General features: G+C 40.3%; 1 protein-coding gene across 1 annotated transcript in view; it reads right to left on the bottom strand.

The window, feature by feature from the left end:
* DMD (dystrophin) overlaps nt 1-24,826 on the bottom strand; it is a 1,043,539-nt gene that overhangs the window by 18,343 nt on the left and 1,000,370 nt on the right. Inside the window, 8 exon segments of the mRNA XM_058043463.1 lie at nt 401-524; nt 1,286-1,529; nt 8,910-9,068; nt 12,120-12,185; nt 13,440-13,505; nt 17,990-18,028; nt 18,798-18,934; nt 23,858-23,969. Coding sequence (XP_057899446.1) covers nt 401-524; nt 1,286-1,529; nt 8,910-9,068; nt 12,120-12,185; nt 13,440-13,505; nt 17,990-18,028; nt 18,798-18,934; nt 23,858-23,969 — 947 coding nt within the window.

Raw genomic sequence — 24,826 nt, forward strand, 5'->3', positions numbered from 1 at the left:
CATCATTTAACATGGGGATGACTAATCATACATTTAGTCTCTTAGCCATAATTAATATTATGTACATTTAAATCAGTCATGTCAGGCTTTATAACTGAAAGTCAGTTTGAATAGAATAGTCAGCTTTTCAGCAGCATTTGCTTTCAGAAGTCAAGTCCTGGCTGAGCTTTGTGTTTAATATCAAAATATCCAAGCTACTGGGTGCATCATGATCAAAAGCAAAGCCTGAATCATAAGGAAGATGCAAAGTGTAAACAGCCAGATGACACTGAAGATCATTGCAAATATCTACTTCATTTCATCTGAACTAAACAGAAAAGTGTTTTCTGTCTTTAAGGATTTTGTTCTGGAAAATGGGACATAATTATTTTTTGTGACAACCTCAGCTTTGGTATCTTACCCATGGTTTCTGAAGTCTGGCTGCCAACTACACGGAGAAGCATTGGCTGACTGCTGCCTGACCTCTGCAAAGAGGTAGAAGGAGATGACAGTGTTGTACCATTCACCTTGGCATCTGCCTGTGGCTGAAAGTGAAGAAAAAAAAGTAAGACATTGCCATAACAGCTCACTACTTTACATCTCTGTAATTTTTATTTATTCCATGAATACACACAATTATGGTATTCCAGGCAACCCTGAGGGGAGAGAGAATGATGCATCTGACTCCTTCTTATCAGAAGGCTAATTAATTACTTTATTATACTATATTATTCTATATTATATTCCACTATATTACAGTATATCTAAACTGAATCTGCCAAGCACAACTGCACAGAATCTCGTGACTGTCAGCCGACAGTCCTGACACACACACACATTTGGCCCTGATAGGCCAAGGAAACAAAACACCCTCACTTTGGGTAAACAATCTCCATATTGCATTCTACTTTTGCACAAACACGGGCACAGCAAATAAGATAAGAATTGTGTTTTCTTTCCTCTGAGGTTCAGAGAATGTGAAACCCAGAAATATTCTAGGGAAGAACTGTGCCTTGCTTTTCTCTGTGAAGAGAAACGTGGCTACACACAATTTTCAGCCTGTTTTTAAGTAAATTCATCCATGCAGTCAATGCATTTTAATTCTGGATAAAACATGGAAGAAGACTAAATAAGAACACTGAAACCCAATTCCATATTCTCACTTGCAGTCTGTAAAACGATTTTGTACTTTTCTCTGACTTGCCTCTACAGCTATGATTTTTTGGTATGTTCTCGTAATTGATAACGCTGATTGATTCCGTTTGGAGAATCTTCAGAGGCGCAGAAGAAGCGCCTGAGGACTCACCTGCTCCAGCAGCTGCCTCAGCCTGTGCAGCTGCGATTCCAGCTGTTTGTTGTGATCCTCCAGGATCTGCATCCTGGCCTCCAGGCGGCCCTTGTGCTGCCGGAGCAGCTTGGCCTCCGCGATGAGCTCGGCGTCGCGCGGGCTCTGCGGAGACACCGGCAGCAGCTCCGGGGGGGACGGCAGCGGGGACAGGCCCTTGTGCTCGTGCTGCTGCTTCAGGCGCTCGTACTCGGCCTGCAGGTTCCTGGGGCAGGGACAAGGGGGAAAAGCTTTATGGGCCTGCACGGGGCAGTGACAAGGCGCTCAGTCTCGTGTGGTGTGATGTGTCTCACTTTTCACTGCACCGGCTGCCTTTCCCTCTCCTGAATCTACACACTTACGGGCTCGATCCTTGTGGATCTGCACAGATCTGGTATTAGATGGATCTGTGGTTCAAGTTGCTGTCGGGATCTCTAGCTTGTCAGAGTGACCCCAAGAAAAGTTAGAAAGTCTCTTTTCCCGGCCCGGCGCTTGAAGAAGGAGTCAGGGCACTTCAGTTCTCGGTCTCAAGGTTGTTTATTGTATCTTATCTATAAAAAATTTTCTCCTGTCCTGCCGAGGTCCGTCCAACTGTGTCCCTTCCACACAGTTCCAGGCACTCTGCCTGCCTCTGGGGTGGTGTTATGTCTTTATACTAAAACTATGTATACAACGTTTACAATTACTTTTCAATACCTATCACCTATGTTAGACAGTGAGCTTCTACACTAAACCAATCTAAAAGTGCCAACATCACAGCAGAAGATGGAGGCCAAGAAGAAGGAAAAAGGCTGGACATGCCCAGATCCCTCCATCTTGCCTCCTGAACCACCATACCAAAAAACCCAAAAATCTACTTTTTCACCCCATGATAACTTCACTATTATTCCACCTAAACTGTTGTGGCTTGCTGATCTTCATCTAAGGTTGGTAACTTGCTCCACGGGTCATAATCAAACCCATAGGTGTTTTGGGCTTTCTGCCAGGGTCTCTGAGCCTCTGGCAAGGGTCTTGGCTGTCCTGAACAGCCAGAGGGATGTTCTGGGTTCCCACAGCTGCCTAAAGGCTCTTGGCATCCCCAGAACTCACAGCTGATTCCCTCCCAGGGCACCTCATCCAGGAGGCTCCAGACATCCTCCCAAAGCCAGGATTGGTCTGTCTGTCCTGGGCTCAGCCCTACCTCAGTTTCCTGCCCTTTATCCTTCCCAGCAGTTTCTTTCCACACATGGCTGCACCTGAGGGGTCATTAGTGCTAAAGGAGGACTCAGAGTTACCACAGCACCTCACAAACACTAAACCAGAGCAGGTGCCACCTGGCTGGCTGATCTATTTTACAGATGACAAACATCAGAGAAGCAGCCACACAAAAAGGCAGAGCAAAACACAGAACTTGGCTGTCAGTCAGGTCACATCTCTCTCCTCTCTTCAGATCTGCAAATGCATTTCCAGCCTAGGGCTAAAATTATCAACTGAAGATGAGAATTAGTGACCCGGTCTGTTAAACTGAACTGCACTGGCTTTTGGGGCTATAATTTTCATCTTCTTTGTCCTGCCTAGAGTGCTACTGTCTACTGTAACTTTATGGCACTGCCAAGCTTGTTCTTTTATTTCATAAAACTCCAATTTTGCTTCAGTAAAACATTCCATAGATTAATATGATCTATAGTGTTCCTCATGAAAAAAAAAAAATCTACCAAGCAGGGAAAGCGCAGAAGGTAAGAAACTGAAACCTTGTTAAAGGTAACAGTGCAAAACCACAAAAATAGTAACTTGTAGCAGAAACTTCATAGGCAAGGGAAGCCTAACAAACTGCACTGGGATTTTGTTGCTATGATGTTCCTTTACAGGTTCCCAGAGGGGGAAAACCAGCTCAATGCTCTGGTAACTGCTTACTCATCACAAGCACTGACCCAGATTTTACTTTCCCAAACTTGCTCTTATTTGAGGTTGTGAGAACAGACACCTTTTCCCAGTTCTGCCTGCAAACCACAACACACTCTGACAGTTTGGTCTGGAAGTGTAACAGCACCTAGGAAACCTCTCAAAAAAGCCCTTCTAAAAGAACATTATTGTGACCAGAAGGAGAACTAAAGCAGAATGCATCATTTCACACGGGTCAGAAAGCAATGCCAAGAACGATGACAAGCCACTGACTGTTCCCCAAAGGTCCCTGAGCTCCTCAGCAGCTGCATGATGGACATGTCCTCACCTGGGACTGTGGCACTGCCCACAACACAATCTCTAAGGGATGTCTGACCTACACGATCTCTCCTCTGCAGAAATTTTAAATTATTAAAAAACAAGAGCTAATAATTTTTAACTTCAGGCTGTTCCAAAATTCAAGATTTCTTTCCTTAAAATCCACACAAAGAGGGATAACTACAGAGAGATTTTTTTCCAATGATTTTTTTTAAAACAAAAATTTTATTTTTGTTTAAATGAAATACTGAGTCTCAAGTTCATGAAAATGATCTAGAAAAAAAGGGCTATCTGTACTGGGAATAGATATTGTCATGTAAGTTATATCTTCTGCCTGACTTAATGTCTTCTGATACTTCTAGCTGAACAAAATGGTGAATAATTAATAAAGATACTGAAGGGAATAGGAATGAAGATGACAACATGTTCATTACACATGGTGCTACTGCTGACTGAAGTTTCTACAGGAATGATCAATAAGCCTGCTTTTCACCATGTCCATTGATAGGGGCTATCACTACCCCATGAGGAATTTCCCAGATCCACAATGCAGGCAATACTCTGTGGACAGCAGACTCAAAAGTTGGAAGTGCTGTAAAGCAAAAGATAAAACATCACCCTAAGGGAAACTAAGTAAATACACTTGATCATACTTACAACATAATCAGATACCTTGCTACAAAGATCTGTATCAATATCACCAGTATCAATACAGAGAAGTCCTTCCAGTAATGATGGTATTGAAATAGCAGTGAGGACCTGGGAGTAATTCAGATAAAAATCCTTTCATATCTGATAAAAAATAATTAAAAATCTTTCTGAAAGCCTACAGGAAAAAAAAAAATAATGTGAAAGATTCTGCATATTTTCCAACCAGAGGTGTGTCTGGATTTGGGAGCTCTGTAATTAAATACTATAATACTGTTGGCACAAAGGAATGTGATTCTGAAGGATGCATGTGGGTGTGCCCAGTGCACCTGTATTACTGAGTTTTCCAGCTGCACCTTTTCAGTCCAGCTACCCAGTCCTTCAACCAGAGAACTGAGATTCATCATAGCTTCAGAGCCATAGGAGTGATGTGCAGTGCACACAACCAATAATATCATAACTGGGATCTACACATACAGCAATGAAGAGGTGCATTGACATAATGGAGAAAACCTGAAAATTAAAAAAGAAAGAAAGAATTTGAAAACTGCTGTAAGAATATCCTGAGAGAACAAATGGCCCTTATTCTTCCCTCTGGAAGTTTTAAGCTGTGTGGTGAAAAGGACTGCTGCTGTGGCACCCAAGGCACTGCCCACATCCCCCAGGGTCCTGAGGAGAGGCACTCTGTGACACTTTCACCATAAAATGGGACATAAGAGAAAGGGGTGATACAAAAATGCTCCTCTCTAAATGAATGCAACTCAGCAAGCATGGGCAGTACATGGAATCCTCACCTCCCTCCACCACTGGAGGCTGTCACAAACAAATAAACAAACAAACAATGCTGCTGCATGTACTCATCACTGGGGAAAGGAACCCTTCTTCAGCAAGAGAATATTAAAAAAACCACATATATTCCATTTACAATGCTTGCAACACGTTGAGGCATTTGTGAAGAAAAGCAACATAGGAAGCAGGCAGTGCAACCTTGATTTATGCAACTATACAGAGCTGAGTAGTAAAGAGTGCATGAATTATAAATCACATATATCACTGGCAGCATTAATTGCCTGGTGACAAAAATCCTAGTGGACTCTGTTTGCTGACTAGTCCTCTCAAAGGCAATTGAGAATTTGTGAATTCATGTTATTTCTCATCTCCCTACAGAAAATCAGTGGTCTGAAGAAACAGACAAAGATGGTAACTGAACCACCCTCACTAGAGTGACAGTGTTTACTCAGGATGCTTCACCCTCAGAAGATCTAATTCCCCTTCTTCAATGCCAAAACAAATACCAAGAGGAGCCACAGCATGTTCAGAAATGCATCACTTTCTTGCTGTTGGCAACTGTACAGAAGGAACTTATGTGAGGAGGCCATTCATCAGTCTCCAGGTTTGGAGGAACACTGAAACAGGGCAGCTTTGAGATTCAGGGTGTCACTGCTTTCTCTGTGGCACACAGCCCACTGCACTCCCACTGCAAGTCAGGAAAAGCAAAGGAATGGCAAATAGCTCTGGCTGGAGATCTCATTTACTTAGTTCTTGTACCAGCACAGCTTAGAGCTGGGAGGAAGAGGAGAGAACATGAGAGAAGTCTCCCTCTTACATACAAGACCTCAGCTCAACTAAAATATTAGGAAACATCCAATTTCCTGAGTTATTAAAATAGCAGGAAGGTATTTTAATTCTTTGCAAAAAGTTTTGACTCTGTCACTGCAGAACCATGTGCTTTCTATTTAATGTCAGTACAGTACATCCTGGTCAGTATTACCTATCCTGCTGTATAACTTATGTAATGTATTGCTTTAGATGGACAACAAAAACTTGTCTTCTCTCTCTCTGAATTACATTCACTGATACTTCAGTGAGGAAATAGTATTAGAGAGGGTTTTATAATTGGATTTTTCTTTTATATTGCAACACAGTAATAATGCCTTCAATAGCAAGATTGCTTTTTATCTATTGAATTCAGAAATGGTCTTATCACATTATTCCATGTGATGCAAAACTCAGCACAAGCCTGAAGATCTAAAACTCAAATAAAACATTTTCAGCCATTGAAAATATTCTCTAAAATGCTCACATTTTAACAAATATAAATTATTTAGCAGTCAAATCTTAGCCATACATTATTTAAGGAAGTCATACTTACAAGCTACAGAAGCACCACGGTCTTAAAATGCTAGCAGATAAATAATGAATATCTAACAAGAGGTCCTTGGAACTGACAAAACCCGAGCCAGAACCACATCACAGCTAGGTTTGTAAGTTAGAAAATGCATTTCAGAAGAATTCAAAATAGGCAACAGAGATTTTAAACTGCCCAAAAGCAAAACCTCAGAATTACAATTTCAATGAGTCTTTTTCATTTAACCAACAAGTCAAGATGGAAATACTTGGGAGGCCAGAAACTGTAGCTGAAACCCAAATGGAGGTCAGAATTCAATCAATGGCTCAAAAGAGACAAAGCAAAAAGAAAAGGGCTTTTTTTAAAAAGCAGAAACTGTAGAGAGCAGAAGAAAAAGAGAAATGACAATGAGGTGCCAGTATCACAGCACTGCTTCCTCTGGGTACTTGATACTTGAGGCATCACTTGTGGCTGCTTTCCTGGGAGCTGCTGAGAAGTGACTGCATGCCCTGACTCTCACAGTAAAAGTGAACAAGACACAGCAGAGAGAGCTAAACCTGGGTTAGCAGAAGTTTTCACAAGTGTATGCAACAGGAGTTATGAAAACACAGGCAGGAAAGGGCAACTCTGCACCACATCCAGCTCAGGAGTGGCAGGAGATGCACCCAGGAACAAAGGAATGTCTTCATCCTGAGGCAGTAACAAAAGTTTACACGGAGGGTGTTTCAGGATATGCATGGGAAGGAAGATGTGCTCACCCACTGGAACCAGGTTCACACAAGGAATTAGGTGTCAGGTTGCTGATTACCTTTGGCAGCAGCCAAGAAAAGTTTGCACAAACCCGACGGAGGAGAACAACTGGGAAATAGGAATCCAAAGGGACAAGACTGATTTTAAAAGTAGGTAAGTTACATGAATGCCTCCTGACTGATCCTGTCTGAAGAGCTTATTTTTCTACACAGGAATCTGTGTTTCATCCATAAACTCATGGTCATCTGGCTGTGACAAGCAACCAGGACAAGAACTAGTTCACTTCTCAGCAGCTACCTTACATTTTACATACAAGCTATTTATAGCAGTTTGCAGAGACAAAAGTCATGATTTTGTCATAATCAATGAAAATCACAGCAGTGTGACCTCTACACTGTGAGACAGAGCCAGAGCTCTCTGTGCCTGCTGTGTTGAGCACTCACAAAAGGCAAGGCTGCCTGTGGTGGCATCCCATCCATAACTGTGCCTCCAGTAGCACAAATAAGAAAACACAACCTTACAGACTATAGCTATAGTTTAATCTTTAATCCAGGACTGGCAAACTTCAAACCAGGTATTTTTAAGGTGTAACTCCTGCCAGAGATATTTTACCACCTCTCATCAGTAATTGTTAAATTAAATAAAGCCCATGCAGAAATTTAAGGCATGAACTCTTAAAAAGCTTTTTAGCTTATTTAGCTATCTAGCTCCATGTTATACTAGTTTCCATATATTACCTTTCTAATCAAAACCTAGTCTGCTTTAAAAGTCACCCTCCTTTCTGCTAGGCAGCTTATTTTGTATACAGAGAGAAAAGCATTGCAATTTTTTTCCTTCTTCCATGATTCACTACACAATGCTGTTTAAAAAATAACACCCATCTCCTGGAAACCAAGCTATCTTATCATCTGTATTGTACTAGCTACTAGATATTTCTAAGCTACAGTCCTGAACATGCAAAGTATGATGTCTTATTTCAAAATACTGATTTTTCTTCACTTCAGAAAGCACTTGGGTTTTATGTGGTATGTAGCAGGAAGTCTGTGGTTTGCTTCAAACAAAATCTCCCTGCTGTTCAGTGAGCAAGAGCTTTGTTTACTACAGCTTTCTGTGTGAAACATAGCCCTCATTCTTGATGCCTACAATCTTCTCCCTTCTCCCAGACCCTCCTGATAAAAAGTCTCTGATGGAGCCACAGTAATTGATTAGCACCATCCAAAGAAGACATACATGGAGAGAAGATCTATGACACTGCCAGCTCCTGCATTATTTCCTTGACAAGTCTAAGGTAAATGATTAGTGCATTAAACCCTCAATGTAAGCAGAAGTACCTAGCTCTTACAGAAGCAAGAAAAAAGAGCATGAAAATGCCAACAGACTGTACTAAAAAAGCTGAAGATAGAGAAGACAAACAAACCCATGGGGTTTTTTTGGTAGAACTAAATGATTTATATCTTACAGTCTCATTTTGGCAATCCACAGTTGTAACTACCAATCTTTCAGGGTCAGGATCTCCTGGTTTTTGTGTTGATGGCCCAAGATTCCAGAGTACTGTATAAAGAGGACTGCGGTGCTAGGAAATAGGAATCTAAAGGATTGCTTCAAGTATCCACTTGGAGGTTTTTTTTTAAGGTGATTAATGAAGATGACTTCAATTAAATTTGAAGTTGGAAGTGTTAAATGATACTTTGAATTGAAAAATTGAAGAAATGGCAACAAGCAACACCAAACAAAGAGAAAGAGGACCCAACTTTTACCCACTATGAAATTATTTATTTGTCAGAAAAAAAATGCAGTTTTGTAACTCATTTTATCCCTAAAAATATATAATTGTTTTGCAGAGTTTTTACTGCAAATTCAGCAGCTGGTGGTATGACCCACCTGTTCTCCTCCTCCAGGTCTGCGAGGATTCTCTCCAGTTCCCCTCTCTCCTCACTCTCCAGAGAAATCAGGATCTGGGCAGGGCTTCGGGGCTGGCTCAGGGGGGACTCCTGGTTCAGGCTTTGGCAGTAGTGCTGGATTAACAAGTGTTCATCATCACTGCAAAACAGAGCAGGGTAAAACAGGCTGTTCCCTTCCTGCTTTTCAGCTTCACAGTGAATATGAGGAGATGATTCACTCCCAGGCTCTCATTTCTTACAAAGAGATTTGCTGAACTCTTTGTAACCGTGATGCACCTTAAAGCAGAATCTGCTGACCTGTTTCACTGAGTCTCTGGCAATTTTCCTTCTCTGCAGAGACCACCTCCCTCCTCCTCTGCTTCTCAGATACCTAAAGCCAAGTTTTGCAACAGCTGGCAACCTCAGCTCTCCTCTTTTGACAAACTTCAATTAGGAATTTGCTTGCAAAAAAAAAAAAAAAAGCAATCTTCTGCTGATCTGCATTGTGGAAGGGTCATTCAAGCAAGGGCAATGCATTTATTTTTGTACCTACAAGCTTCCTTATGTAGTAAGTGTATTCTTTATTTATCTTTTTTTAACTATAAAATTCTAAATTAGGTAAACAAAGAAAAAACCCTGAACTAATATAAAAATGTTATTTTTCACTCAAATGTTTGGCTTTTTTTAAAATTTAAAAGTGATGTACACCTTGAGAATAGAAATACATTCTGTTTAATACATAGGATCTCTTTCTCTGTTTCTATCGCCCCTGAAGCTGTCTGGCATCTGAAAACAGAAATATCTCTGGAAGAGAAAAGGAAATACAATTCTGAAGACCTCAATCACCTCCCAGAACTACAGGGATTGTTTTAGGTGTGGTTTAGATGCTAAGGAGATGCATCCAAGCCCTAAGCAATGCAACTTACACCAGCAGAGAAACCATGAAAGGTTTCCTTTGACACCATAGCACACGGTCAATAAAAATGACACTGCTGTTAGAAATTTTACAGAACAAAATAATTCAGTCTAGTCAGTCCAGGGCTTTTCCCTGTTATGTTTCTAAACCAGAATTTAACAGGCATTTTGAACAGCTGTTATTGTTCAAAAATTATAATTTTCCTTGTTTTCATTTGTTCCTGAAAATGTTAATGATGCAATTTTATGTCTGCAGGAGTGCCAAAGCAATGTAGAGCACATTAACATCAGTTCATAAAAGAGGAGTATTAATTTTTCACAAAAGGAGAGGCTTGCCAGTTCCTAAATTTATACTTTTCATGAAGCACTTCAACTGTGATTTCCTTCAAACCATTGCTTTGCATTTATAAATATTCTTACAGATCTTAAGTGAATTAACTGTGAACAAATGACATAACTATTGTAGTAAAATGGCACTTTACAAGCATACTCTATTTGTGTGATTTTCAGCCTGCACAGATATTTTATACATCATTGCAGTGACACTACATAATGAAACAATTTGTGATATATAAATATATGTGTTGTATTTTCATTTCCTGCCTTCCTTGTTTCCATCTATCACTCTACCTGTACTGATTAGCCAAATAATCCAAACCCTGCAAGAATAACAAATAATACTTAGGCATAATCTGACAAGCAAAACTGAAGTAATTACAGTTGTGAATTCATGGTAAGCTTTGATTTTGCTGCAATTTGTATCTATCTGGATAATATTTCTTCCAAAATTCAAAACGCACAGTTTTATTCTCATTTTAATAGTTGAAACTGAGGAACAAACTGGATAGTTACCTTATTAATTGAATCATGCTAGTACAACTTCCAACTGATCAAAAAAAAGATCTGAACAGAAAGACCAAAGTGTAATACAAGAGATACAGTGTATGCATGATTCCTGTGACAAGGACACTGAAATATTTCAGTGGGACAACACAAAATTCCATCTATTAGAGCATTACTACTATCCAAAGTAATACAAAATTATCATATGACTTGGAAACAAAGTTTTCATTAACTGTACAAAACTTACTGACATTGCATCAATATTAACTTTGAGGGGTCATTTTAACTTTTCCCTTTCACCAATATATTAACACAATCTACTTGGTTCTACAGGAGATTTTCTTTCAAAACTGGTAAACAAAAATCCTACCAAGTCAAAAGTGAAACTATTTTGAAACAAAGAAACAGCTTTATTGCTATCTGAACTCACAGGCTCAGAATCAACCTCATGAAATGCTATTCATTTATTCATTTGGAATCTCAATTTAAGTGAATGAAAATTGGCCAGAATTCTGTGTTGTAAAGGACTGCTACAAATTTAATTGTCTGAATTAAAAAAAAATCCATCACTTAAACTGTGATAAGGATGGGATCATGCAGAACAGATAAAAATGTTTTTAGAGAAGTTGGAGTTTTCATATTCGGTTGATTTAGAATCCATGCTATGGCTCCTCCTACACAGTTAATGAACCCAGATGAAATTTTCACACACACCCATGTTGTAGCTGCTTCTGTGGTGTCCTCAGAAACATTACCCACTGTTAGTTCCATGTCCTCTTATTCAGAGAATAAAAAACAACAAGAATATTATCAGAGGAGAACCACAAAGGGTTTCAGTGAGATTGCAGATATAACTACTTCTTAAAAATCAAAACTCTTATTTATAACTCTACATTTAAAGTAATTCAATGAATGCTTGTCAGTGATCTGTCCAACTTACAGTTTACTACTGCTAGTATTTCACAACGATGATCACTCCCTCCTGGCTTACTTTCAATATATTTCAATATATATACACCAAAGATTTCTGTTTAGCCTCACTTATGTTTCGTATGACACTTTTCCCACACTAACACTTTCTAGCTTACAGCAATTTAACCATGCTTAAGCTTGAACTAAGATAGAAAAGGTTTTTGTATTTTTGTCCTTAGAACTCATCAGACAATGACGTATCTTGAATATGGAAATTATTTGCTGAATACATCAGTAATGTTTGAAAATAAAGTAATAGTTTTCATTTTGAAGGTATCAATCATTTGTTGTATAAATTTGGAATTAAGCTATAAGCCATTAATCCAGACACTATGATACAAATTGAAAGGACATGAGCACACCATTAAATTGAACCAGATGTGATACATGGCCATGCAAATTCAGCACTACAAAATTTCATTACAAGTTATTAACATTCCCAAGGAAATACATGTCAAAACCACAGAAACAGCCTACTTACATGCTCTCATTAGGTGAAATACTGTCATTTAGGTAAGAACCATTGGTGTTCTCCATTTCTGCTAGCCTGTGGAAAAATAAACAAGACTCATTAAAACCAATTATGTTTTTCAAAAACTTTGTTTGTTCTAACATTCTGGAAAGAATTAAAGAGCGTGATGTTTTTGATGAATTTGAAGCTCAAATTAATTTACACTCACTGTTGATTGCCAAAAGGTTTTGCAATAAGCTATCACAAAAGATTGTTTGCTACAACGGCCTGGCTAAACTCACTTCTAAGTTTTCAGCCCTTTCTCTGAGGTTATATTCCAACTTCTCTTGAAAAATTAATTCCAACATCAAAGAAAAGCCTTAAGATGCCAGGGGATTACACAAATTGCTTTGTACCTGGCAATGTCATTGTCCAAACTGTAACAATCAGTCATTTCTCATTAGTTTTCACACTCAGCCCCTCCTAAACATCCTGCATAATTCAGAAACACCTCTCCTGATCAAGTGATACTAGAGGAGAGAAAGAGGCTGGAATTTTTCATTACCTCAGCCCTTGAAAATTTACTTGCTTGGTGGAAAAAGATTTTCACCTTTGTTCAATTAATCAATTTTTTGATTCTTAGGAGCAGTATGAAAGCAGAGAATTGAACTAAAGCAGTGATATATCACTATTTCAATCCTCCAAATCAAGGAAAAATCCTGCTTGTGGCATTTCATGAGGTGAATTAACATTGCAATGACACCTGAGATTCATATGAGAGTTTGGAGGTTTCTGCTCTTCTCATTTGTACTATGATATCAGGGTCCATATTAAAAACTAAACCTCATGTAGAATCATAGAAGGGTTTGGGTTGGAAGGAGCTTTTAAAGGTCTCCAGTCCAACCCCCCTGCACTGAGCAGGGACATCTTCAACTCAAACAGAGCTCCATCCAGTCTGACCTTAAATGTTTTCATGGATGGGATATCTACCACCTCTCTGGGCAACCTGCTCCCAGTGCTTCATCATCCTCATTGCAAAATTCCTTCCTTACATCTAGTCTGAATCTGTCCTCTTCTACTTTAAAACACTACCTCTTGTCCTATTGCCACAGGTCCTATTAAAATATCAGTAAGAGTGAGGACCCCAAGGGACCCAAAAACCATTTCTGACCACAGAGTTGCTCTGGCATGCAAGTTAGGACAGGCTGGTTAACAACAACCACAGATGATGTTCTTGCATCCCAGAGCCTGGAAAGCAAAACCCCAAACTTTATGTTTCTTTAAGAAGTGCTCAGCTCTTCTTAAGTAATTTTAGAGAAAGATCTGCCTAAGGTTCAGCTGGTCTCATACCTGCTAGCATAATGTTCAATGCGTGAATGAGTATCATCGTGTGAGAGCTGAGGGGACGAGGCAGGCCTATAAGGCAGAAAACACTGATTAATCACAAACAATACCCCTTTCAAAGTCAAAAGACACTTAGCCATGCCTATACCCTCACATCTCTATGCCTTATGGCATGTTTGGTAAAAAGCAAGTCAGAACTCCAGGTGCAGTGTGTGCCTCCTCAGGCCATCGGTGCAATGTTTTGTGGTGCCACTCTGGGCATTTTTGACCATCTGCAATCCGTCTGTTGCCACGACTCTTCTTCACACCAACTCCCAAAGAAGCTTCTTCCAAAGGATTTATAGAAGAGCTTTCACTCTGGTTTTCCCTTCACACCTGCCTCCTTCATTGGCATTTCTGCTTCAGGCTGCCAGTGTGCTGCTGGGAACCTATCCTCTGCCTCCCACCCTGCTCCAGTGCCTGCTTCCAGCACATCCCACCTAAAAGAGCCTTTAAGAATTATTCCATGAGCAGCTAGAAATAAATACAAGAAGCATAAAATGTCTGAAAGGAGCCTTTAATAACACACTGCAGACGCTGATGATTTTGGCTCATGTCTTTCAAGAGTTGCTATCTCAATGGTAGCTCAGTGTGTTATACAGGGGGACATTAAGTTATGTTGGGTTTTCTGTCTGACAGATGGCATGAAGTTCTCTTCAGTTTTCTGTTGATGAAAAGAATTCATAGGAGTTTTCTTGTCAATTATAGCATTGTTTCTTTTAGTCTCACATCTGGAAAACATCAACATTAAATTATGTTGCCTCTGCAGTTCAGACAGCACCCTTTGCTGCCATGTGGGATTTAGCCAATCTACATGTATTGAGAAGTGCCAGATTAACAAGAAGTGATGCAGCTTCCCAATTTGAATGGCAATTTTATACTTTTGCTAAATTTCAACTGCCCTTTATTACATCTCTGCTGACTCTCCTTATGGGACTCCTGACTGAGGAAGGAATTTCTCCCCATTTTTAATTGCTGGATACTGTGGCTCAGTCTGGGACTGCCCAAAAGTGATTGTATTGCATTGCACTAGCTGACAGGTTTTGTATTTAGGTTATAAACCAAAACTGTAATAATCTTCTGGTTTGTAATGTTCCCATGTTAGGAGTTTGAGAATCCTGATGTCAATCTACTGGACTCCTCAGTTTCCAGGTTTCTAATCAGCCTCCAAAGGGCTCTGGATTAGGATCCTTCTGAAATCATAGAGATGTATGCTGGATACACAGAATTTGTCATCATTAATATCTCTTCTCACAGAACAGCAAAGTTTCTCCTCTTTAAGACATTACAGGCCAAGTATAACAAGTCTCATCTTGTCTTTGAAATGAATTTTGGCTTCTACTTTTACTCATCACATATTCAAGCATTACTACAGCACACCAGAGGACAAATACTCAGTTCACAGAGTTCCTGAGTGCAGCAGTGATTCAGTGGATGGGGGAATTGTTTCTCTGTGATTCTATCCCATTCTGTGTAAAAATGTGCAGGGAAGGGAGGGGAAAAGGATGTAATTTCTTTAGAGCAGTGCATCATGGAGCAGGATAATGATAGTTTTCTGATAAATTGAAGTTACCCACAATTTTAATTTTTTTTTGTCATACAGCAGATGTTAAGCTTGTCTTAACTGGTACCATCAATGCAAGAAGAGTTCTTGTTTTCAACACACACACAAATGTTGATGCTAATACTATGCATAGACTAGGAAATATGTGTTAAAAGTAGTTTCAGTTTTGAGTTGGATCATTCTCTTAGTGCCTCTCACCCTGGCACTGCACATTGTACCAGTACGAAAGAAGGGGACACCACTTGGTTGGGACCTGCTGGGCAATGAGATGTCTCTTTTTGCAGTAGTGCATGGCAAAATGTGAGGCCTGACTGCATGAATATATCCTAGCTGTCTTGAAATCATGCTGCAACTTCAGAAGTGACCAAGTTGTGTAATAATATAAAAAGATATATTTTTAAAAAGACAGTATGATGTTGGAGTTGATTTTGCCAGCTGCAAGCAGGGAGTGAGGCTGCAATTCCAGGTCTGTCTCTACTTCAGAACATACTGCAGTGGAGATATACCTCAAACAGCTTTTTAGAAGTTTGCTTAAGAAAGCAAACCTGCTAGAGAAGCATAGCTTTGTGTTGAATTCAGCTGCTCAGAGGTACTTTTGCCAGTCTCTGAGCAAACTTGAGAATGATTTTGCTGTATTTTACATAGTCTCAGTGACCGACCACCTGTGCTAGAGCTCACAGTCCTTCCTTTCTGAGCACACACACTCAGCACCCCTAATCAGCTCAAACAGTCAGCAGGAAGGCTGAGTGACACAGCCAATATTTAGCCAAGATAACCATCCCTTTTACAAGGGCTCCACAGCTGCCTTGTTCAAGCTGGGGTCTGCAGGAGCAGCCTGGGAATTCTAGTCAAGTCAAGTGCTGACCAGGTGGCAAACACCACTTTCCTGCAATTCCCTGCACCCCTGGAGGCCTGGCTGGCAGGATAAGGGTATTTTTCTTTGTTCAGCATTTTAGTTTAGCATCCTTCCTGAAAGTGTAGAAACAAGTAAATTGTCTTTGTATCATTGTACCATCACAGTTCAAGTTAGATACACATTCTCACAACTTGTGAACTGTCCCTTTAATGCCTGGCAAGCAGCATATCTGGGCAAAACACTGGATAATAAGCAGTAAGAACCATTGCTTTCCAACAAAAAAAGTTATCTATTTATAAGCAGTTCCAGGTATACCACATGTTGGTGTCAGAACAGCACTAGCATTGCTGAGTGCTGCCAGGTGATGCTTTTCTGAGGCACTTCAAGGATAACCAGAAAACTGGCATAAGAGCACCAGAAAAAGGCATGAGTGTAGAAAACATGGGAAAGCTTTATGATAACTGGTTTGTCTGCTGAAGTTGGAATGGCCCTGTAAGCAAGAAAAAGCTTTAAACCTGGGTAGCTCAGTAACTTGAATTGCAGGTCAAGTGCTGTAGCATGAAGGAAAGAAATAAAGTTAGCAGAACAAAATTAAGGGCAATTTTTTCCAGCCACTATTAATTTCTTATTTTTCTGGTTCCTTGTCAGACCAGATTGAAGGATTATGCTCTGGAAGACACCTGAGTTAGTCTGACAAAAAGTGCAACCTCTCTGCACAAATCCTGCTCCTCAGTATATCTCAAGTTTTCTCGAGCATTACATGTGAGTTAAACCCCCTGTAGTATATAACAGCAAACCTCTGGTGTGAAGCTATCAGTGTAGGCACACCACAGTGTTACTACTATAAATAACTAGGAATGACCCTGTTATGACAGCTTAATTTCATATTATGTCAGACACAGTGATGGCATTCCACATGATCCAAGCTATCTTCAAATGTCACTTTTAGCTTTGCAATTGTTCTGAAAGATAAGGAATCTAGATCCATAGTTGCATCTATAAAAGTGCATCCTCAAGCTCAAAGCCCCTCTATTTCAGTCTGCCTTCAGACTTTTGGCATTCTCTGTGGGTAAATTCTCAGCCATGAGGTTTGCAGTATTAGATGTGCTTCCTGATTGCCTAAATTTCCTAGAGGTAGAGCACTCCCCTTAGCTTCCCAAGGGTTTGTGCTCCCAATGAAAATTATAAATCAATATTCCAGTGTATACATTTCACTCTTGTTTATTCTACAAAAAGTTCAGTGGAGGTGCAAGCCATATACATTTCACCATATAGAAATATAAAAAATCTATTTATTAGTTTCTTGTTAGTTGTCAATATGTGAATTAAAATTAATGCTTATTTAACATTATTCTAGAAGCATCTGTGTAACACTAGAAGTAGCAAATGCCACAATAGTAAATATATATCTATCTTTAGTTTATGCTGAGGATATTTACTACAACAGTAAGACAATGCATGTGCTGGAGTGGTGCAAGAATGAAAATCCATTCCACAGCTGAAAATCCCTGCTTTTTTAACTTCTGAAAAAATACAGCAAACATTTCCCCATTTCAACCTGCCTTCACAAATCTGAATGTATCTACAAAACTGTAATAAAATACCCAGTGAGCTCTGGATTAACTGGAGCACTCGAGTGTGCACGGTTGCACATAAAACCAAATTATACCTTTATCTGCAAAACTGTGTCATTCCTGAAACTGAATTAAATCCAGATCATGTTCAATCTCTGTCATTCAAAAAGCATTTAGTATACATTCAGAGGGATTGACACTTATTCAGAAACACAGGCTTTTAAATGACAAACTTTGATAAGCATTAGTAGGTCTGCACGAAACCCCTGTTAATTCCATGAAAAACACATACTCCAGAAAGAGTACACAGTACAAAATCCATGACTGCTGAAAATTCCAGGGTTTATCTCATTCTACTCATTTGGGATCAAAACATTCCTTCAGAGAGTGCATCAAAGGAAATAATCATAAAGAAAGAAGGAAATGATCTCATGTAAAACTGAACAAAGAAATAAACAAAAAGAAAAAGTGAGGGAGCGCAGCAGCAGTAGCAGCAGCAGCACACTTCAGCAAAAGTACTCACGCAGAATCTACTGGCCAGAAGTTGATCAGAGTAACAGGACTGCAAGACAAAAAATGAGGAGGTGAAGAGAAAGGCAGAAGAAACTCAGCAGCAAAATAATTACAGAAAGTTCAAAAAAAAAAGTCACAATAACTAAAAAGCAGAAATCCAACAGACCAACATGAATGGCTGTGAAGAGCAACCAACCAAAAAGTGAGAAAAAAACCTTGAAATCTAAAATTTAAAAAGAGAAAGAGAAAGAGCGAGAACAAGCTGCGTGCAATTGCCATTAAACAACTGATTAAATGTGTAAAAAACCAAAGGGAACTGGGTTAAGTCACTGATTTCTCCATGTGCATCATTACCGCTTTTTTTTTTCCATGAAGACATGAGTCATTTAGTAAGACTAAATTTATAGGCTGAGAAAAGAAGAAATCATCTAGGAAGGTCACAAACACCATAGCCTAATTAATAAAATAAAACCAAGGAAAGATACCCGTTTGGAAGAAAATAAAAATTTAATGAATGTATCATTAACCTCCAAATTGCACATCAAACTAAGAAGTCTGTAAGACTGCCAGAAAGACTGTGAGCATTTTTTGTTTTTTGCTAACTGAAGCTGAAGCTCCTGTGTAAGGACAGGTGAAAGCAGATAAAGGCAATGGCAACTGGAAGCCCAGCTTGTGTTTTCCTGCCAGGCGAGGTAAACAGAAATGAAAGACATAAAGAGGCTTTATGCATTTAGGAAGTGAAAGGAGTTGGCACCAGCTGGGGAGTTCAAATTGTGTACCAAATGAATTGCTACTTAAGATACTTCAGAGCTACTCACGTTTCCATGTTGTCTCCCTCCAAGACAGTCTGCACAGGCAGGTAGCCCATTCGTGGGTGCTTTGCAAAATATCTTTTTGTTCGAAATTTGTTTTTTAGTACCTTGGCAAAGTCACGGACATCTTCTCCTGAAGTTGTCTGAAAGCCACAAATCACAATGAAATCATCTTTCATGAGGTTGTCACTGTTTTTTCAATTGCCTCTTCCTTTGCTGGGTCACTTGGAAGAGCTGTGATCACACCAAGCAGAGCTGCCAACAGCCTGAGCAGCCCCGGAACAGCAAATTTTTATTTGTCCATCACTGTCACCTTACAATGCACTACACAGACACTGCTAGTGGGGAGGAAGGAGGGAAAGAAAAGAAGTTTCAAAACCCCCTGACAGGCTCATGCCTCACCTCAGGTGATCTCAAGAGGACAAGCAATACTTAGACAATAATTTGTCATTTCCTCACCTGGCTGTGGCAGAGGGGGTCTCTCTGCCTACTTTTGGTTCAGCACTAAAATGGCTGCAGTGCAGGACACACAGACAGTCCATGTGTCCAGCTGGGTGCTTCACTGGATCCTAACTCTTACCACACACTTGGCCTCTCCATCTCATGGACTTGTCAATCTATGAAAGTCTCTGGGTACTTTTTCTTTCCAGTTTCCCTCCTCAGCCTTCTGTGCCATTAATATTTTGTTCAAAGGGAAACAAAAAGCAGGTGAGAGCTGCTTAAACCTCTCAGATCAGTTATTTCTTCCTGCATCTGTCCAATGTGCAACTTGCAGGCATTTAAGATCAATACTCAGAGGAGAGAACAATTTGCATGAAGTTTTCTATTCCCTTGCCTGCAGCAGGCTTCCCTTGCTGCTCTAGAGACCAACAGAGGAGCACAACATAGATTTAAAAAGACCAGAAAGAGTCTGGAAGAGCTTCAAGGATGTCTGCTCTGAAGATGCAAGACTTTTTGAGAGCCTGACGAAGAATCAGGCAATTTTCTGATGAATTTTAACGTAAGACTTCAATTACTTCAGTCAGGCTGCACTCCCTTCTCTGAACCTTGCAGAAACACTAGACCCTGAAGTACTGATCTTTTACAGTAAATTAAGCTCCTCCTGACCCACATAACAATATTGCTTCTCCAATCTATCTAATTTAAAGGAAAGAAATCAGGGAAAAGTTAATCTTTCTGACATTTTTATTGAGTTCTGTGCCTTCTGCATAGAAGGGAAGGACGTGGTGGAACCTATCAGTTAAGCCAACCTAAAAAGAGCTGCTCAAACATAGATAGGTAGATTTTTAACAGGTAGAAAAATTAAGGATGCCCTGAAAAAAAATCTGCAGAAAGACTGAAAAGTATTAAAAGAAAAGGCAAATATTATCCCCGTACTTATGACACCTATGAGCTTCATGTAAAGCTGGAAAGATTTTGGCTCCCTTTCTGGTCAGTCTGCTCTGGCAGGAAAATTCAGTGCAAGCAATGACTGGCAGAGAAGTGACACAGCAGAACCCATGAGCCAGTACAGCAGCATCTGTATTTTCATGAAAGTGAGATAATATTTGGTAATATTAAGTATCCCTTCGTCAATTATTCAGAAGTAAAGACATCTGGGGAAGGGAGGGGTGAAGTGTGCCCAGACCACCCAGAGGACTCCAGCAAGGAGATTTATTGAGGTGGCTCCCTGCCCATGCCCCTGGAGGAGGGAATTCCCTCTGCTGGATTCCATCTGCACTGCCTGCCAGGAGAGCTCTTAACCAGCTTGTCATCAAGAGAGCACACAGAGCACATCTGCTGGAGACACAGAAAAAACTTTTAATATTTAATCTTGGTATAAATAGACTAAGCACAGCTTTCTGTCCAGTTGTCCACCTGTGCCATTTATAACCATTTATTAATGCCCTGTCTATTCTGGATGTGGAGAACACTTTGCATTGCATTTGACTGTAATTTGGATTTAGTGTTTTGAGGTATTAGGAACGAAACATTCTTTGCTTCAGCCTTCCTGGGACTGTTCTCCCCCCTCTCTGCCCTGAACCTTTTCCATGACAACCAAAGAGCAAAATGCTGTGTTTGCACAGGAAGATCCCAATCCTGCTGGTACCACAAGAATCCCAAGAGGAAAATATATCTTCTAGAGACAACTAAAAGCATCAGGCACCTCTCATACAATCCAACTGCATTTAAAAATGTCCAAGGAGCACAAGAAAGGCAAAGAAAATATGATTATTACATGGACAAGATGATAAACTGAGGCTATTTTCAGCCAAACCTCCTGATTTACTCCACAGATGTTTTATTACCTATGATCTTCAGAGTAAAATCATCCAGACCAAAATTCCCAGCAGAACTGGTTTATGAGGAAGAAAGAGTGGAGTTTCAGCATCCCAGCTCTCTTAAGCCAAAGCAACATATAGGCAGATGGGTTGAGCATGTCCCAAAACTATTCTGAAACCAAGCTACTTAATAAGAAATAGTTCTTTTTATTCACATAGGAATAGCTTTACCATCAGCTGAATTTTCCCAGTTTGGTTTAAGAAAGTACCTTGCCAACCCAGCCTACCCTCCCCAGACCTAGCCCTGACTGGAAACCGTGGATGCAGACAGGTCTATCAGTTTGAACACTTCCTTCCACCGAGGTGTTCTTTATGTTCGTGTGTCATTGTTCATTAAACCTTAACAGAAAAATCATCCTGTACTTACATCTCAGTCTATAAGTTGTCTTCTATGCTTTGTTTGAAAACTCTTTAAAAGTCATATCTCTTTGAACAATAAATTGAGATGTCTTCCTTTCAGCAATAATTGTAGTAATTTTTCTGTCTAAATGAAAACCAAGCAACTGCCTTGCCCTTCTTCTGACTCAACCTTCTGCAAGAGAGGGAACATTATCACATCCCTCAGGTATTTAGCATGAGTTCTCAAAACTCCCCTAAGCAGAATTAAAGACTGCAGTGCTCAAAAATTTCTTGATACTAAGAGGGAGGGAGAATAAAAATATCAGAACACTTTGGTGTGCACACTGAATTATTGCAAAGATATTATCAAAGAAGGCATCACATGTCTTGTGTCTGCCAAAACGCATTTTAAGGTGAGAGATTAGTGTGGAGGAAGACTAATAAATGCTCTGCCACCAGCATACTCTTTTTCTTTCATTTAGAAAACAATTACAAACTAGACATAGCTTCAGTGGAAGCTTCCCCCAGTACTTGGGTACATTTTTTGTAATAGCAGCAACACAAAAAAGCGCGGGGCTTGCTGTGTGTCACATTCACTTCCCCCTCCACCCCAGCTAATCCTCCCCTAATTCAGCTGGCTGCTTGTGCAGCCAGGCACGGCACATTAGCACGGGTTGCTGGAGTTCAGGGAAAAATCCACTGCCTGTGAATGGTTCTTTATTCTGATCCAGCAGGCTGGATGTGGTGGCAGGTTTTCTGGGCACCCCCATGTTCACTTCTCAGTAATCTGTATTTTCAGGGACAACACAAACCTACTGGACACAGTATTGCAATGAGTTGCTGCACCTCGTAATTCCTTTTTATTTCTCTTTCCTCAAAACACATCAAAAGGGTAAGGAAATGTTTGGAAGATACTGGTTTGTATCAAAATCTCCCACGTTGTTTCTTAGCAAGAATAAGAGTGGCAAAGTGCAAGGCAAAGCTGCAGTCCCTCCAGGAAGGAGGGGCTCAGCCACAGATGGAAAGAAGGCTCCCAGGGAGTCAGTCTCGCACTCACTCACCCTGCCTACGACTCAGATCACGAGATTCTGCTCCAGGAATGCCTGCAATGGAGAAGTCTGTTCAGACCTGCCCAGGCAGAGCCAGCAATTCCCTCAGACTGGTGCAGCAGCTCAGGCAAATCGCCCTTCCAGCAACCTCAGTCCCTGAGGGACGGCGCTGAAAACCACAGCCAAGAAACAGGAGCAAAGAGCCAGCAAATGGGCACTGGCTGCCATTGCAGGGATCCCCAGGAAACACTGCCACTGAAGGGTAAAAGGGGATAGATAATGCAAGTAAATATCTGTCAGTTACAACTAACGAAAATTCTGAGCTTGCTTTACTATAATTTTTTTTCTCTCTTTTTTAGGTCTCTGAGAAAAGCTGAGAGTCTTTGCTTCATTTTGGCCATGGATGAAGATTTAAAGACTGTTCATATAATTTTATGAGGCTAGCCCAAGTATAATTTTGAGGCCTTATTTTCACCATTCATGACTACCAGCAGATGAAAGGCTAGGAATAATCCTATTTCACCAGGAAATGCTGATGAGAGTGCACTGCTTCAGGACCAACACAAGCAATAGCAAAGGCACCTGAAAGCTCTATCTACATTTGAGAGTTCAATCTCTAATTTGAGAGCACCTCTCATTGATACCCCTTTGCACTGGTCCTGAGAGGCCAAAAAGGAGCACACTGAGAGAGAAATGCAGAATTTCCCTTGCCAGCTGTCAGGTATGAAAGTAACATTTATGCAAATCCAATTTGAAAGAAGGGTGAGGACCCTCACCACACCATCACTGCAGCACCCTGTACTGAATGGCCTGGCTTCCCCCCTTCAGAAATGAAATCTACCTTGCAACCATGAGAATTTCCCTGGCATTTATATCATCAAGTGTTCAGACAATAAAAAGGTACCATGAAATAGTGAAGAACTTAAAAATGCAACCATAGTGTTGTGGGAGAAAGCAAGTGAAGTGGCAACTTGATGAGGAAAGGAGGAAAAAAGCCACACACTGATATGGAGAAAACCTTGGGACCCAAGATATGAATGAGTATTTGCACAAATCATGTGCTTCCAGGAGGATCCATAAAGTGACCAATGGCACTGAACATGGAACATGTCATCAGCACACAAAAATACATTATGACACAGAATTGTGCAAACAATGAACTCCAGGTTACTTCAAACCATTGGAGCATCCTTGACTAAGCAGCAAAACTGCTGGCATGTACAGTATATAAAATGAGATTTAATTGTGGAGGAGGGAAGAAACGCAGTCCTAACACTTCATTACTTTGCACACAAAATGGAAATTTTTACTTTCTACATAAGAAGGGACAGTAAGGGTCAGTAAAACAGCTACTTACTGGTGTGCAGTATTCCACCATGGGATAGTGCATTTTGTGACCTTTAGCAACACGGCCAGAGAAGAAGCAACTTTGGCAGATGTCATAGTTAAAGTGCTTTAAACTTCTGTACCTAAAAGAGGATAAAAAAGAAAAAATTCATGGCTTCAGAGCTTTGTGTGTGACTGCTTCATATCAGCCCATCAAGTTTGCTCTGTTAGTAAATTCTCTTCTGTGACATGTCACACGGTGTGCAATGCCCAGCAATGCTCCTCTGCCCTGAGGGACAGGTACTGCTGCCTCAGATGTTTGTCATAGATCTCAATCTTCAAAAAAAATTCTAATATTGGACAACAGTGAAGATTTCTGCACATTCACTCACCTTTAACATATGAAAGACACTACCACACGTTTTATTTCTATGACACTAACTTCAGATCTTTTGCTCTTCATCATGATTCCTAAAATAGGATGTCCTCCAGGAGGAAAATTCAAGAAAGTAATGCCCTCTCAGTAAGTCACTCTGGCAACCCCCTCATGTCCTTCCTAGCACCTCTATAAAAACAATTTTCCTGCAGAGCATTCCATCCATGCAAAACTCCAAACGCACTTTTGGGCCATTATTTAATCTCATCAGCTCTATGAGGCAGCTAACTGTTGTATCTGCTGTGCTGAAGTGCTTGAAAGAGCCGGAGGCATAAGGGTTGTCTTGTTCCAAATACACGGAGCAGCTCAGCCACAACGACCTCAAAAGAACATTGTTTCACATCAACTGGGTGCTCAGTATTAGCTTTCTAAAAGCCTTCCAATACAGTATCTTTTTGTCAAGTGTGTACACAGGGTTTCAATGACTTGCAAAGACAGAGGAAAAAAAAATCTGTGACAGACGGATTCTACTATCATGATAATAGATTTGTTACATAAATTTAAGAGACAGATGAGATCAGTCAAGTAAAATTAGACACAAACACAGAGCTCCAGTGTCTGCTT

Source organism: Melospiza georgiana, chromosome 2 (assembly GCF_028018845.1).
Source record: "Melospiza georgiana isolate bMelGeo1 chromosome 2, bMelGeo1.pri, whole genome shotgun sequence".
Classification (NCBI taxonomy): domain Eukaryota; kingdom Metazoa; phylum Chordata; class Aves; order Passeriformes; family Passerellidae; genus Melospiza; species Melospiza georgiana.